We start from the raw sequence: 15,265 nt of genomic DNA on the forward strand, positions 1-15,265 counted from the left end.
CTGGGACTACAGGCGCCCGCCACCTCGCCCGGCTAGATTTTTTTTGTATTTTTTAGTAGAGACGGGGTTTCACCGTGTTAGCCAGGATGGTCTCGATCTCCTGACCTCGTGATCCGCCCGTCTCGGCCTCCCAAAGTGCTGGGATTACAGGCTTGAGCCACCGCGCCCGGCCTGAAAGTTATTTTAACAAGGTCTGTTTGTACAGAATTCTCTTGGTCTTGACTCCCTGTCACTAGTCATAAGAATGTTTCTTTCCTCCTGGTTTCAGGAGACCATCTTTCCCATGGGAGTTTTATCTCTGGCTTTCAGGTAGAAAGGGGAGGTCAGAGCACTCTTGAGCCTGCTGAGTTCAAATTGCCTTTAGCTCAAAATAATCCTTATGCCAAAGAGGCATATTTTGGGGTAGCATTTTCTGCCACCCTTCAAGCCCAAATGTCTGTCAACTGATGAATAAATAAAATGTGGTATATCCATGCAGTAGAATATATTTTTCAGCCATAAAATGGGATAAAGTATTGATGCATGCTACAACATGGATGAACCTTGAAGTCATTATGCCAAATGAAAGAAGTCAATCATAAAAGACCACATATTGCATATTGTATGATTCCATGTATATTAAATGTTCAAGATAGGTAATTCATAGAGACCAAAGTTAGGTTGGTGGTTACTAGGAGCATAGAGGAAGGGGTACGGGGAATGAGGAGTGACTGCTGATGGGTAGCAGGTTTCTTTTTGGAGTGATGGAAATGTTCTGGTGATGGTGGAACATCTTGGTCAATACACTAAAAGCCACTATTTTATACCACCATACTTTGAAAAATAATTTTAAAATAGAGAAACTGCTGGTTTTGGAGAGAGAGAATATATTTCTACTTTTGAAACACTGGGAGTTCTCAAATTTCTTAAGCCTACTGTGAAGAAAAGACTACTCTGAAATTTGGGTTCTTTAGCTTGTGTGTGTATGTGTGTGTTTGTTTGTTTGTAGAGATGTGGTCTTGCCACTATGCCTGGCCTAACAAATTGTTTTTGAAATAAGATAAAATCACTTAAAATATGCGGGCCAGGTATGTGGGTCACACCTGTAATCCCAGCACTTTGGGAGGCTGAGAGAGGAGAATCACTTGAGCCCGGGAGATGGTGACCAGCCTGGGCAACATAGTGAGACCCCCATTTCTACAAAAAAATTTAAAATAATAATTAGCCAAGTGTGGTGGTCCACACCTATAGTACTAGCTACTCAGAAGGCTGAGGTGGCAAGATTGCTTGAGCCCAGGATTTCGAGATTACAATGAGCTATGATCATGCCTGCACACCAGCCTAGGTGACAGAGTGAGAAGAGGCCAGGCACAGTGGCTCACGCCTGTAATCTCAGCACTTTAAGAGGCTGAGGTGGGAGGATCACTTGAGCCCAGCATTTTGAAACCAGTCTGGGCCACATAGTGAGACATCATCTCTAAAAATATATATATATTTTTAATTAGCTGGGCTTGATGACACACCCCTGTAGTTCCAGCTACTAGGGAGGCTGAGGTGGGAGGATCACTTGAGCCCAGGAGGTCAAGGCTGCAGTGAACTGTGATCACACCACTGCACTCCAGCCTAGGCGAGAGAGTAAGATTGTTCTTTAAAAAAAAAAACTGTTGAAGAATTTATTTTTTTTAATTCTCTATTCAACTAGGAAAAACTCATTGTATCCAACGAACAAGAAGTTTTGCGAGTTCATTACAGAGCTGCAAGAACATTGGCAAATCAAACACTGCCATTTAGTGCTTGTACTGTTTTGCTGGATGCCGAAGTATACAATGTACCATTGGACTCTCAGGTAAAATGTTTGTTGATACATTTAGAAGGAATGCTCTGAAAAAAATGCAACTTGGGTGTTTTTAGAATCTATTTCCATGGAAAGAACTTGAATTCAACAATCATTAAGGTCAAAGAAGAAAAACTCTTTCAAGCCAGAGTACTTCCAGATCAACTGGTCCTCTATTTTCTAAAGCACTGTAAACATTAGGTTTCTATTATAAAAGCAGATGATCACAAAACACCTGTACGTTTAGGATAGTGCCCTTATAGGTACACGTAATTTGTTTCTAAAGTGAGTGTTTATACCTTTAGTTCTGACCTTCAGGCAGCTAGAAAGCTATTGTACACTGAAAAATAGTGCAGCTAGATGGTACCTCTAGGTTGTGACAGTCCTAAAAACAGCGAATCTTCTGGTTTAACTTTGAATGTTGGTGGAATACATGAATGGTGGAAGACTGGAGAAATACCTTCAATAAAGTTTACTGCTACATATAAATTACATGAACTCAGAACCAGTCATATTAGTTTTCAGAATTTTTTTATGGCTCATAAACCAGAAAAGAAAGAATTTAATGATTAAAATTTTTATAACAAACAGTGAAGGATTATCACCTGAAAACAGACTAGGAAATGCTGTGTTAAGGAAATAAGCTAGTAATACAAAGGATAATATGGTATTTCACAGAAAAATATTTTTAGACTCTTCTGAGCTTTATTTTTCTCATCTATAAAAAAATCAAGATTGAACTAGATAGGTAGATTTCAAACTTAAGGCACCGGATGGGCGTGGTGTCTCGTGCCTGTAATCCCAGCACTTTGGGAGGCCAAAGTGGGCAATCACTTGAGCTCAGGAGTTCAAGACCAGCCTGGGAAACATGGTGAAACCCCGTCTGTACAAAAAGATACAAAAATTAACCGGGTGTAGTGGGGCACACCTGTAGTCCCAGCTACCAAGGAGGCTGAGGTAGGAGGATCTGTTGAGCCTGGGAGGTCAAGGCTGCAGTGAGCTGGATTGCACCACTGCAGTCGAGCCTGGGCAACAGAGTAAGACCCTGTTTCAAAAAAAAAAAAAAGAAAAAAAACTTTAAGGCATCAACTTTTATTTCAAATGAAAGTGTTCAGAGATATCTGAGGATGCTATTAACATGAATAATTGAATCTCTTCAGAAAGAACTGTGTGTTAAAGAAATAGGCACTGGAGAGGCCACTGAGGGACTTTCTATAACTTTCATATTTAAAGATGTTTAAAGGGAAGAATGGATGGTTTTTAATAATTGCAATTAACAGTTTAACCATATTCTTATAGGCTGGACTAAACAGTGGTATCTTGAGGTCTTTTCAAGTTTTGAGCAGGCATAGAGTAATGAAATGAATTTCAGAGCAATATAAATTGAGCTTTGTAATCAAGCTACAATGAAAAGTCTCTTGAAGATTTCTAGCTCAGAATGGTTGAGTAAACATACATACCTCTTGATTTCTTCTTTCTCCCAAAACTCATTGAAATGACAAAAGACGCAAAAATTTAAAAGCCTGGCACAGTGGCACATGCCTGTAGCCCCAGCCTACCCCCAGTGGCTAAGATAGGAGGATGGATTAAGCCAAGGAGTTCGAGCCTTCAGTGAGGTGTGATTGCGCCGCTGCATTCCAGCCTGAGTGACAGAGCGACACCCTGTTTCTTAAAAATAAAGTAATTAATTAAATTCGTTAAAAATAAAAACAAATTCATAGCAGACCTGGAAATTGAGGTGGGAAACTAACTGTTAGACAAAAACATTAAGGAATTTCTGATAAGATTTAAAATAGATGAAAACATACTGGTAATCAAATACAGCAGAGTTGAGGAATGCCCAGTATCATATAGATTAAAAAGAGAATTTTTTAAAAAATGCGTTTTCCTAGAACAGTATAAATTTTCAGCTATAAAGGGATTTTGAGAATTTGAGTAATTCATTTTACCCTGCCCCAGATTTTCTTAGTGATCCAGACCACCTGACTTTAGATTAAATTAAGCTTGCCGAGATCCTTTTGTGGATCATAAGCCTGATGATTGGGTTTTCACACTGTGTGAGACAGGCCTCTCTCAAACCTTGTTGCATTGTGCACGCATTACCTGTCTGACATGGGGTAAGAAATTTAGCTTGATGAGATACCAAAATGTGAGGTGTATTCTCTTGACAGAGAGAAACTTAGGCTAAAAACATTTCTGCATTTTTGGTGACTTACTTAAATATGGAACTGTTATCTACCCTTTTACAGCTGGCTTTAGAGTAGAAGGTCTCAGGTGGCATGCGTTATTTCCTATGGGAATAGCCTTGGAAGGAACTAAAGGGAAAAAAGTCTACTTTTCTTTGGGTAGGGGTTGGATCATCCATTAGTCTACTCTCTTATCATTTCTTCCTTTTCAAAATAAACTTGTTTGAGCACCTGAAATGTGGTAAAGAAAAATAAATAAACTTGTAATATTTAAAAGAGCCAACAATATACATTTTAAATAGTCAAAACATGTAACTTGGAGACCAAGGAAGAAATTATAACGACTAAAAATGTGAGTAGTGGCCAGGCACGGTGGCTTACACCTGTAATCCCAGCACTTTGGGAGGCCAAGGTGGGCAGATCAGAAGGTCAGGAGTTCGAGACCAGCCTGGCCAATACGACGAAACACGTCTCTACTAAAAATACAAAAATTAGCCAGGTGTGGTGGCGGATGCCTGTAATCCCAGCTACCTGGGAGGCTGAGGCAGGAGAATCGCCTGAACCTGGGAGGCGGAGTCAGGATCACGCCATTGCACTCCAGCCTGGGTACAGAACAAGACTCTGTCTCAAAAAAAAAAATTGTGAGTGTGGGGCTACCTGCTGCCTGGAAGTGACTGACAGCACTGGTAGTGGTAGTAATAGAGGGAGTGAGTGCTGCATTGAGTGCTTCCTGTGTACCTAAGCCTTATGATGAGGGCTTTATAGACACTTCTCATTCTCAAAACAAGCTGAAGAGAGGTACCGTTACTACATTTTACAGAGTAGAAGAATCAAACTGTATAATTAGTTCAAGATTACATAATAAGATACAGAGCTGAAATTTGAATATACTGTGTTAATTCCAAAACTGGTATTCTTAAGTGTTGATAAAGAATTTCTTCACCGGGCGCGGTGGCTCACGCCTGTAATCCCAGCACTTTGGGAGGCCGAGGTGGGCGGATCACAAGGTCAGGAGATCGAGACCACGGTGAAACCCCGTCTCTACTAAAAATACAAAAAATTAGCTGGGCGCGGTTGTGGGCGCCTGTAGTCCCAGCTACTCGGGAGGCTGAGGCAGGAGAATGGCGTGAACCCGGGAGGCGGAGCTTGCAGTGAGCCGAGATCGCGCCACTGCACTCCAGCCTGGGCAACAGAGCGAGACTCCGTCTCAAAAAAAAAAAAGAATTTCTTCATAAGCACCCCAGATATTGGTCCTGGAAGAAATTTTGGCCTCAAAGGCAGCTCTCTCCCAACTGGATACTTTTTGTCCCTACAGATAGTAAACTATAACATTAAAATTAAATCTGTAATTGATTATACAGTAATAATGTCACAGGCACAGTACTTAATGTAACATGCCTTTTTGTGAAACATCTTTGACTTAGAGCAATAGGAATCTATTTTAGTTAATAATTAAACCTACCATCCCAAGAATTCTAATAACCAATCTGTCTACACAATGTGGAAATAAAAGCTTTACCAAACTTCAACAGTATTCAATTTATGTATTTTTCAAAATATATTTTCATCATTACTAAGAAAGGGGCATATCCCATAAAAATACTCTAATGGCATATAGATTTTAAAGTGGTTTATTGTATTTTGTAATATTCAACTTTTCTCTTTTAGTCTGATGACAGTAAAACTTCTGTGAGGGATCGCTTTAATGCAAGACAATTCATGTCTTGGTTACAAGATGTGGATGATAAATTTGACAAATTAAAGGTATGTATGTTTAGAAGTCAGTTTGAATGAATGTTTCCCCCTTCTTAAAAAAAAAAAAAAGCTCTACAGCTGTATTAGGGAGAAATAATTAGGAGAGGAAATACTGGTTAGTCATGAATCCTCACACTGGGTCACAATTGGAAAGATAAAGACCACAAGCCCATTTTAAGGACTAGCTGTAGTATGAAAGAGGAAATTACCACAGAAGATTCAGTTTCTAGTGTGGGTCTTCATGCTTATTATCCAGTGTACCTGTCTAGTTATAGTTTGAACATATAAAAGAATAGGAGAATGGTAAGAAAAGGAATATAATTTTCAAATCTATAAATTATTTTTTTTGAGATTTTGAATCATTTCAGAAGTCTTTTCCCCCTAGATTTTCATGTTTCTTTTGATAACTTGAAATCTCATAATTTGAAATAATATTTTCAAATTAAAATCTGTAACAGCAGTCCCAACCTTTTTAGCAACAGGAACCAGTTTGGTGGAAGACAATTTTTCCATGGGTTGGGCTGGGAGGATTGTTTGGGGATGCAACTTGCACCTCAGATCATCAGGCATTAGATTCTCATAAGGAGCATGCAACCTAGAACCCTCGCATGTGCAGTTATCAGTAGGGTTTGAGCTCCTATGAGAATCTGATGCCACTGCTGATCTAACAGGAGGCTGGGCTCAGGTGGTAATGCTTGCTTGCTGCCACTCACCTCCTGCGGTGTGGCCCAGTTCCTAACAGGCCATGGATTCGTACCAGTTCATGGCCCGGGGGTTGGGGACCCCTGCTGTATAAGATGAAAATGAAGTTGCAGACCCACAAATAGTTGGTATGTGTGTACAAACAGGATGAAACAGAAATGGACTTGTAGCCCGGGTGTGGCGGTTCGCACTTGTAATCCCAGAACTTTGGAAGGCCCACGTGGGCAGATCACCTGAGATCAGGAGTTAAAAACCAGCCCGGCCAATGTGGTGAAACCCCATCTTTAACAAAAACAAAAGTGAGCTGGGAATAGTGGCACATGCCTATAGTCTCACCTACTTGAGAGGCTGAAGCAGGAGAATCGCTGGAGCCCAGGAGACGGAGGTTGCAGTGAGCCCAAGAGCTCACCACTGCACTCCAGCCTGGGAGACAGCGAGACTCTGTCACAAAAAAAAAAAGAAAGAAATGGACTTGTAATTCAAATGCTTTTTATGCTCCTGATGTGTCCATCTTAGTCCCTAAAGAAACTGGATGAGATTAATTTTTAAACAAAGCAAAGTTAACAGAATAATCAAGTAACTCTTCTCTTCTTTTAAATAGACCTGTCTTTTAATGAGGCAACAACATGAAGCTGCGGCTTTAAATGCTGTCCAGAGATTAGAATGGCAGCTCAAACTCCAGGAACTTGATCCTGCCACCTATAAATCTATCAGCATTTATGAAATCCAGGAGTTTTATGTTCCCCTTGTTGATGTTAACGACGACTTTGAATTGACTCCTATATAGCAGTCAGTACTTCCTGATGGTCTTGTCCTAAACTGGTGATGCTCAGGCATTATACTGTGGAATACTGCCTTTTGACAAAAATACTCATGCCTTTACAATTGTTAGTAAAGTTCGATTATAGTTGGTTATGTAGTAAACACTGTCATTTTATTAAAAATGAGAATTATTTTGGATCTTAGATCCAAACACAGTTTCTAATAGAAAACTATTATTTATATTGGGAAAGGTAACTATTGCATTAGAGCATGTTGGCAGACTGGTAGATATTTAAAAAGTTGAGAATCTGCTAACAGCGCTGGAAGTTGTTAGCACTCTGAGTAATAACCACTAGTATTCAAATCTCTTTCAGGTTTTATTTAAAAAAATATCAATAAACTAAAAGGTTCAGTTCCTACCAAAAAATTTCTAATGTGGGAGAAAAACTTGGCACAAAATTTCTTCAGTTTATTATCTGTAAATTAATTGTACAGTTTTCTTTTTCAAAGTTTTAATATTGTCTTCCTTTTTAATAACTTATTTTATACATATTGTGCAGATGTAAATCTTGTAATTAATGGTCAAACTGTATACAAAGGGATTGGTAGTCAAAACATGTACAAAGAAATACCTGTAAAACTGTTTTGTCTCATGTTTTATTGGACCAAAGTTGTGGTTTGTATGGAGTGTAGTAGTAGTGTGTACAGGTAGAAAACTTTTAAATACAGCATGCATGTGTTTCAGTTAGCTTGTTTTCATCACCATAACTGCAAAGATGTGGCTTAGTTGTATTGCATGCTTCCTATAATTTAACTCTCCATAATTGATGCCTGCAATAGTGTAAGGCGTTTCATACTAGTCTCCTCTAGTAGACCTGTGACTTACTGTGTTGGACATATTATTTAGACTTAGTCATACAAAGAAACTTAGCTCTTTTTTCATCTCACAGTAGAGCCTATTTCCCCAGGAAAAAAATAAATGCCTTTGAATGAAAATTCTGAAATTGTAAATGTCTATTTTAATATTCAACTATGAAAAAATCTGTGAATATATGTAAATATGTTTAATAAATTTTATTGGTCATGTTAAATCATTGTAAAACTTTTTTACATTGCTTAATGTTTTAAGCTTAATAGCCTTTGCACTTTTAAAATAAAAACCAAGTATGCAAATCAAAAGATATTTGGTAGTCAAAATAAGTAAAAGAAATATAGGAATATTCCAGTCAGTCTCTGAAATGTTTATGAAAAACAGGTTAATATGTTGTATTTTTTTCCTTGTATCAAGATGCAAAACATAATTTGCAAAATTTTATAATTGAAATAAAACTTGGTATGCTGTTTTATAATAAATTAGCAATATACTTAGAAAAAAAATCCAGTTTCTCCTATAACATGATGTAAATTAAATATTCAGGAATATTTCAGGTCTGAAATCTGCTGCTGAACTTGTTAGACATTTTTGAAAGGAAATTAGGTTAGTGTACAATATCATAAGTATATGAGGTAAAATTTGCAAAATTTTCCACAGTACTTTCTTGAATTATAATACTGAATGTTTTCTGTTCCAATAGAGAAAAGTGAAGCAAATATGTGAGGAATGAGGTGATCTAGTGGAAGTTGGAAATTCCAGCTAATGGGAGAGAATGTAAATGTTTTTGAGTGCAAAGGTACATATTAAGCTTAGGAATTTTTGAATTTATACGTCAATTTATATTTTAATTCTTACTGTACTTGGCATGCGCAATAATGCAGCACATGTAAAAAAAAAAAAATACACAGTGCAAGGACTTTATTATAAAGGTTGGATGTAGTTTTATTTAGAAATTTAGGTGAGAGATTTTGGCCTTTTTTATTGCATAAATTGGGCCAGAAAGGCAGGGTAGATTTCGAAGCACTGGTTCTGTTGAAGTTAAGTTTATTAAGCCTGGGAACATTAAAAGCTAATTTATAAAAGCAATACTTTTTAATATGAAAACTTACTGCAAAGTTTGTTTATACTTTTGCCTAAAAAAGGAAATTTGATGGGATACTGTGGCAAATCATAAAAATCAAAAACCAGATAATTGAACTTTGAAGTTATAGAAAATCAGAGAGGGGTAAGTTTATTAGGGCATTTTGTTCTGATGGTTCAACCAGAGGGCTGGGAAATAGCACTGCTGGACCAAACAGAACAACCTTTTAGAAGATAAAAGCGAGCAAGAAGGAATCTGGTGAATTTTAGTCATCCCAGCTTTTTAGTCTTAACCACAGTTCTCACTTTCTTCAATGGTACCTCAAAAAGCTGGAGCCTCTCTGCCATGATTATGCTTCTACAAATTTCCTTTGTAAAGAGACTCAAAGCTAATGATAGCTTAAAAGAAAAGTTAATGCCTTCTCATTGGAAATGTATAATCAAATAAGTAGTTAAGGGCTTTTGGTATTAAAGATATTCTGAAGCTCTGAAATGCTAGAAAAAAATTTGGAATGGAGTATATGCCTGAAAAGGTTTTGAATTCAGAAAGAAAAATAAAGGATGGTCAGTTTAATCAGTGATTCTTTTTAAACTCTTCAAATATCATGAACAAGATACTAAATTGTACCTAAGGATTTGTATTTCTTTACAATTTGTTCTAAATATCTGTTTAATGACTAGTTGATATTTGTGCATGTTATTTAATAAAGAGTTATATTTTTATAGAAAAAATAAGAGTGAAATGTGTGCTAACTGTTTTTTACTTAACTTTACTTGGGCAGCTAGCAAAATTGCAGAAATATTCATCCTGGGAAAAGAAACAGCCTTTGAAGAATTAGCCTTTCAAGTTCAAATCTATTTAATAATGGGAAGTCTCACAAGTGAATTTTTAAGTACAGGCATACCTCAGATAGACTTTAGGTTCCCGACCATCACAGTAAAGCAAATACCACAACAAAGCGAGTCGAGAGGAATTTGTTGGTTTCCCAGTGTGTATAAAAGTTGTGTTTATACTATAGTCTATTAAGCGTGCAATAGCATTATGTCTAAAAATATGTACATAAGTTTAAAAATACTGCTAAAAAATGGTAACAAAGTGAGCACATACTGTTGGAAAAAGAGCACCAATAGACGCTTGAAGCAGGGTTGCTACAAACCTTCAGTTTGTAAAAAGCGCCAATATATACAAAGCACAATAAAGCAAAGCACAGTAAAACAGGATTGCCTGTATCAGACATGCTACAAACTTAACTGGAAACATGTCAAAGACCCCATGAAGCTCATTTGAATGGGACTTAACAATTAGACAGTTATTCTAGAAACTGAGTGCAGACCTAAGTACATTTCCAAAAAGAAAAATTATTGTCTCTGATACCTTAAAACATAAAAACCCAAATTTTTATATAGAAGAAATTGACTCTGTAAAACTCAATGAAATAGTCCTCTTTTTAAGTTTAAAGGAAGCATTTTCACCATTTGTAAAAATTATTTTTAAATATTTAGGGCAAAATTGTTAGATACTAATGGAAAAGCTTGTGTGAGTTTAGTGGTTAAAATATCTTGTAATTCATCATTCTTCAAGTGGCTTCTTGGGAGTTGTCTTTGTACCTAAAATGGAGTTTTCTTTTAAACCTCCACAGAAATAGTCACCCAAAGTATTTCCAGTCAGTAAAAGCAGAATTCATAGAAGAAACTGAGGCAAATTAATTTAAACAAGTTAATTTGTTTAAATTAAACAAATGGCTTTAAACAAATTATTAGCATAAAAATAGCAAAACTAAAAAAAAATGGTTGGGTTTTCCCAGTGGTTAAATCCTATATAATAATTGCAGATAATAGTACATGGATGGCATCCTCACAAAATAGGTCAACATGGTGAAACCCTTTCTCTACTAAAAATACAAAACTTAGCAGGCGTGATGGTGCCTGCCTGTAGTCCTAGCTACTTGGGAGGTGAGGCAGGAGAACTGCTTGAACTTGGAAGGTGGAGGTTACAGTGAGCCGAGATCATGCCACTGCACTCCAGCCTGGACGACAGAGTGAGACTCCATCTCCAAAAAATATATATATATAAATTTTTTTTTTTTTTTTTCCTGAGACGGGGTCTTACTCTGTCATCTAGGGTGGAGTGCAGTGGCACAATCATGGCTGGTTTCAAACTTGGGCTCAAGTGATCCTCCCACCCTGGCCTTCCAAAGTCCTGGGATTACAGGCATGAGACACTCTGCCCAGCCTAAAATTTTTAACCTAAAGATGAATGCAATCTGCTTGTATGGGGATTCAGTTTTATTAGGTCCGTTAGTTACTCAGAGAAGTGAACAAATATATAAAGTACGTTGATTTATTCTGTTGATGAGCTTTTAATTGCATTTCTTAAAAATTGGATTCCATATCCACGTATCTGACTAGTACTAGATACGAAGCTTTTAGGTAGCCATGTTTTTTTCTCACCTTTTTTTTAAAAAGTATATTACAGGCCAGGTGAGGTGGCTTACGCCTGTAATCCCAGCACTTTGGGAGGCCGAGGCAGACAGATCACCTGAGGTCAGAAGTTCAAGACCAGCCTGACCAATATGGTGAAACCCTGTCTCTACTAAAAATACAAAAATTAGCCAAGGGTGGTGGCAGGCACCTGTAATCCCAGCTACTTGGGAGTCTGAGACAGGAGAATGGCTTGAACCCTGGAGGCGGAGGTTGCAGTGAGCTCATGCCGTTGCAACAAAAGTGAAACTCTGTCTCCAAAAAAAAAAGTCTATCACATATGTAGCATGTGTTTACAAGTTTAAAAGGCACCACCTATGCACCCATCACTCGAGAATATCAATAACTTTCTCAGGTTTTTTTTTCATTGTTATAGTCTATATTCAATAAAATTACCCGGATCTCAACTAGGCAGTTTGATAAATCCTGACAAATGTAAACACTCATGTTACCATCACCCAAATTAAGATATTGTAAAACATTTTCATTACTCTAGAAAGTTCACTCATGCCTCTCTCCAGTCACTACCCCCGAGGCAGCCACTGTGCTGATTTCCCATCACCATACGGTAGTTGTACCTAGCCTTGAACTTCATAGATACGGAGTCATACATACTTTCTTGTGTCTGCCTTGTTTCTCTCAACATGACGTTTTGAAATTCATCCGTGTTGCACCTATCAGTAATGAGTCGTAATTTATTAATGAGTAGTAGTATATTGTACAAATGTGTTTATTCGTTCTCTTGTTGGTATCTGGATTGTTTCCAGTTTGGGACTATTGTTAATAAACCTGTGAATCTGCAAGCCTATTTTGTGGACATATTTTTTCATTTCTCTTCGGTACATACCACAGAGTACAAACACTAGGTCATAGAGTAGGTGCATGTTTCATTTTATTAGAAACTGACAGTTATCGGCTGGGCATGGTGGCTCACGCCTGTAATCCCAGCACTTTGGGAAGCCAAGGCAGTTGGATCACTTGAGGTCTAGGGTTCCAGACCAGCCTGATCAACATGGTGAAACCCCGTCTCTACAATACAAAAATTAGCTGGTTATGGTGGTGCGTGCCTGTAGTCCCAGCTACTTGGGAGGCTGAGGCAGGAGAATCGCTTGAACCTGGGAGGCAGAGGTTGCAGTGAACCAAGATCGGATCGTGCCACTGCACTCCAGCCTGGGCAACAGAACAAGACTCTGTCTCAAAAAAAAAAAAAAAAAAAAAAAAGCAGTTCTCAATAGCAGTTGTATCATTTTATAGCCCTACCAGCAACCAGCAGGAGGCCCAGTTACTCTGAATCGCCATCAATATTTGGTATTGTCAGTCTTCAATTTCAGCTATTCTCCTAGATGTGTAGTGGTATCCTGTGGTTTTAATTTACGTTTCTCTGGTGATTGAAGAGATTGAGCATACCTTTCATATGCTTACTGGCCATTTATACATCTTATTTTGTGAAATATCCTATTTTGCCTATTTTTAATTGGGTTGTCTTTTTATTATTCATTTGTAGGAGTCCTTTATAAGCCGCATAAAAGTCCTTTGTCAGATACAATTGTCATGGATGTTTTTACCCAGTGTGTGGCTTGCCTTTCCATTTCTCTTAGCGACTAGTTTCCTCACCTTTTAACATTCCTTTAAATTGATGATGATCCTCCCAGAGTATTTAGTAGATATCTTAAGTCACCCCAAAAAACAAGTTTTTCACTTTAATAACTAGTGATCATGAGGCCACATGGGTACACAGTACCTGTTGGTCTCTTAGGAGCACTACCTCTATTCATTTTAAGGCCATTTGTATTTTACATTAAGGAGTTTTCAAAACCCCCTCCTGAATTAACCTATTACTTCTTGACACCCTTTCCATATTGCCTGGGTTGTAGAACAAGTATTTCTGTTGTTCTTAATACAGGGTGTTTTTTAAGCACACGGTGGATGGTCATGAAAAAGCCCGGTATCATAGTGAACTTTAGGAAGGAGATAAATTGTCTGAACTGGGTCACGTGAGCAAGTTTCCAGCCCTCCTGCTGATTTACATGCATCTATGCATGAAACCAACCAGCACACACTTAGGACTCCATGGGTTGTGTCAGGGTCTGTATCACTTGAGGATTTACACAGCATTTACCTGGGTCATTGGTTCTCAAACATTTTGGTCATAGTACCCTCTGGACTGCTAAAGTACTTTGAGAGCTTTTGTCTCTGTGAGATCTCTTGATATTTACTATATTAGAGATTAAAACAATTTTAAAGAATATTGATCAGTAAACCCATTTTGTGTTTATTTTTATAAAAAATATATTCCCAAAGTTAATCAGAAAAGTACATTATTTTACATTTTGGAAAATCTTCTTAATGTGTAGCCTAATAGGAGATAGCTGGAATTTCTTTTTTTTTTTTTAATGGAGTCTCTGTCACGATGGCATGATGCTCACTGCAAGCTCCACCTCCCGGGCTCACGCCATTCTCCTGCCTCAACCTCCTGAGTAGCTGGGACTACAGGTGCCCGCCACCAGGCCTGGCTAATTTTTTTGTATTTTTAGTAGAGATGGGGTTTCACCGTGTTAGCCAGGATGGTCTGGAGCTCCTGACCTTGTGATATGCCCGCCTCAGCCTCCCAAAGTGCTGGGATTACAGGCGTGAGCCACTGTGTCCGGCCACAGCTGGAATTTCATTTCTGCATCCACACTCAGTGTGTTGGGATCTGTTTTGGTTTTGCTCTTTTGGTGTTAAAGAAAACATGACATCACAAATATGTAGTAGGAAAAGAGAAATACTTTAATAGATTTTTAGATAATTATGGGCATTATTATTTAATTCCACATCAAAACATGACAAGCAGTTTCTAAAAGGTTAGTTGCCTTGTGGAATCGGAAACCACATCCATGAGCTTTTAGGAACTTTTCCTAATTCTGTTACATTAAAATTCATTTGACCGTCTTGTACTTTGAATGGATCTTTTGCCAATGCATTATTTTGTACCATCATGCCTTCATCATTTGGAAAATAGTGTTTCACTGAAGTATTCAGATCTTCCAAATGCTGACACCTTTCATTATACAATATCAAAAAAAAAATTCACATTTTTATCACCAGTGATCTCATCAGAAAAATCTTCTAAGTAGTAGGAAGCTCTTAAACTCTATATGACGTGTAAAGGTAAACTGAGGCTGGAGCCAAACCGGGAATGAAGACACAAGGCAAATGGCAGTGAGAATAGCCTTTATTAGGACTCGTGGGCAAGGTTCCTCTGTCGAAAGGTACGGGCCGAGGAAGTCGCGCTGAGGGAGGAGGGTAGGGGCTTTTTATAGCCCGAGAGGTAGGGAAGCTGGTTGTGCAAACAGAGCCTGGGGGGTCTTGAAACTACTAGGGCAGGAGTTGAGTAAGGGTCATGAGGAAGGGGTCTTTGGAAACTGTTAACCGAAACTGCTGTTTACGAACTTGTGGAATGCAGGTGAGCTGCAGGTGAGCTGAAGTGTGGTTGCCCAGCCAGAACCTCTGACGTATGTAAGTCTGCGGGTGTGTACAAGGGTGAAGGGAGTCTTTAACAAAAGGTCTGCTACGCCGGGTAATGCCACCATGTTGGGTCTAGATTCCTGCCTAACATGACGTACACAAGTT

General features: G+C 38.2%; 1 protein-coding gene and 1 non-coding gene across 13 annotated transcripts in view; both read left to right on the plus strand.

The window, feature by feature from the left end:
- The window catches only part of ANKRD12 (ankyrin repeat domain 12), a 135,357-nt gene extending 125,453 nt beyond the window's left edge, over window positions 1-9,904 (plus strand). For all 12 annotated transcript variants that reach the window (XM_050767337.1, XM_050767340.1, XM_050767343.1 and 9 more), the window contains 3 exons: window positions 1,682-1,825; window positions 5,668-5,763; window positions 7,058-9,904. In XM_050767337.1, coding sequence (XP_050623294.1) covers window positions 1,682-1,825; window positions 5,668-5,763; window positions 7,058-7,243 — 426 coding nt within the window. In that variant the 3' untranslated portion in view covers window positions 7,244-9,904. The remainder of the gene's footprint in view (window positions 1-1,681; window positions 1,826-5,667; window positions 5,764-7,057) is intronic.
- LOC126941601 (small nucleolar RNA U13) lies at window positions 3,826-3,926 on the plus strand. The gene has a single exon (XR_007721383.1). It is a non-coding gene; the product is annotated as a small nucleolar RNA U13 (small nucleolar RNA).
- Window positions 9,905-15,265: the final 5,361 nt, after the last annotated feature.

This window comes from Macaca thibetana, chromosome 18 (assembly GCF_024542745.1).
Source record: "Macaca thibetana thibetana isolate TM-01 chromosome 18, ASM2454274v1, whole genome shotgun sequence".
Lineage (NCBI taxonomy): Eukaryota > Metazoa > Chordata > Mammalia > Primates > Cercopithecidae > Macaca > Macaca thibetana.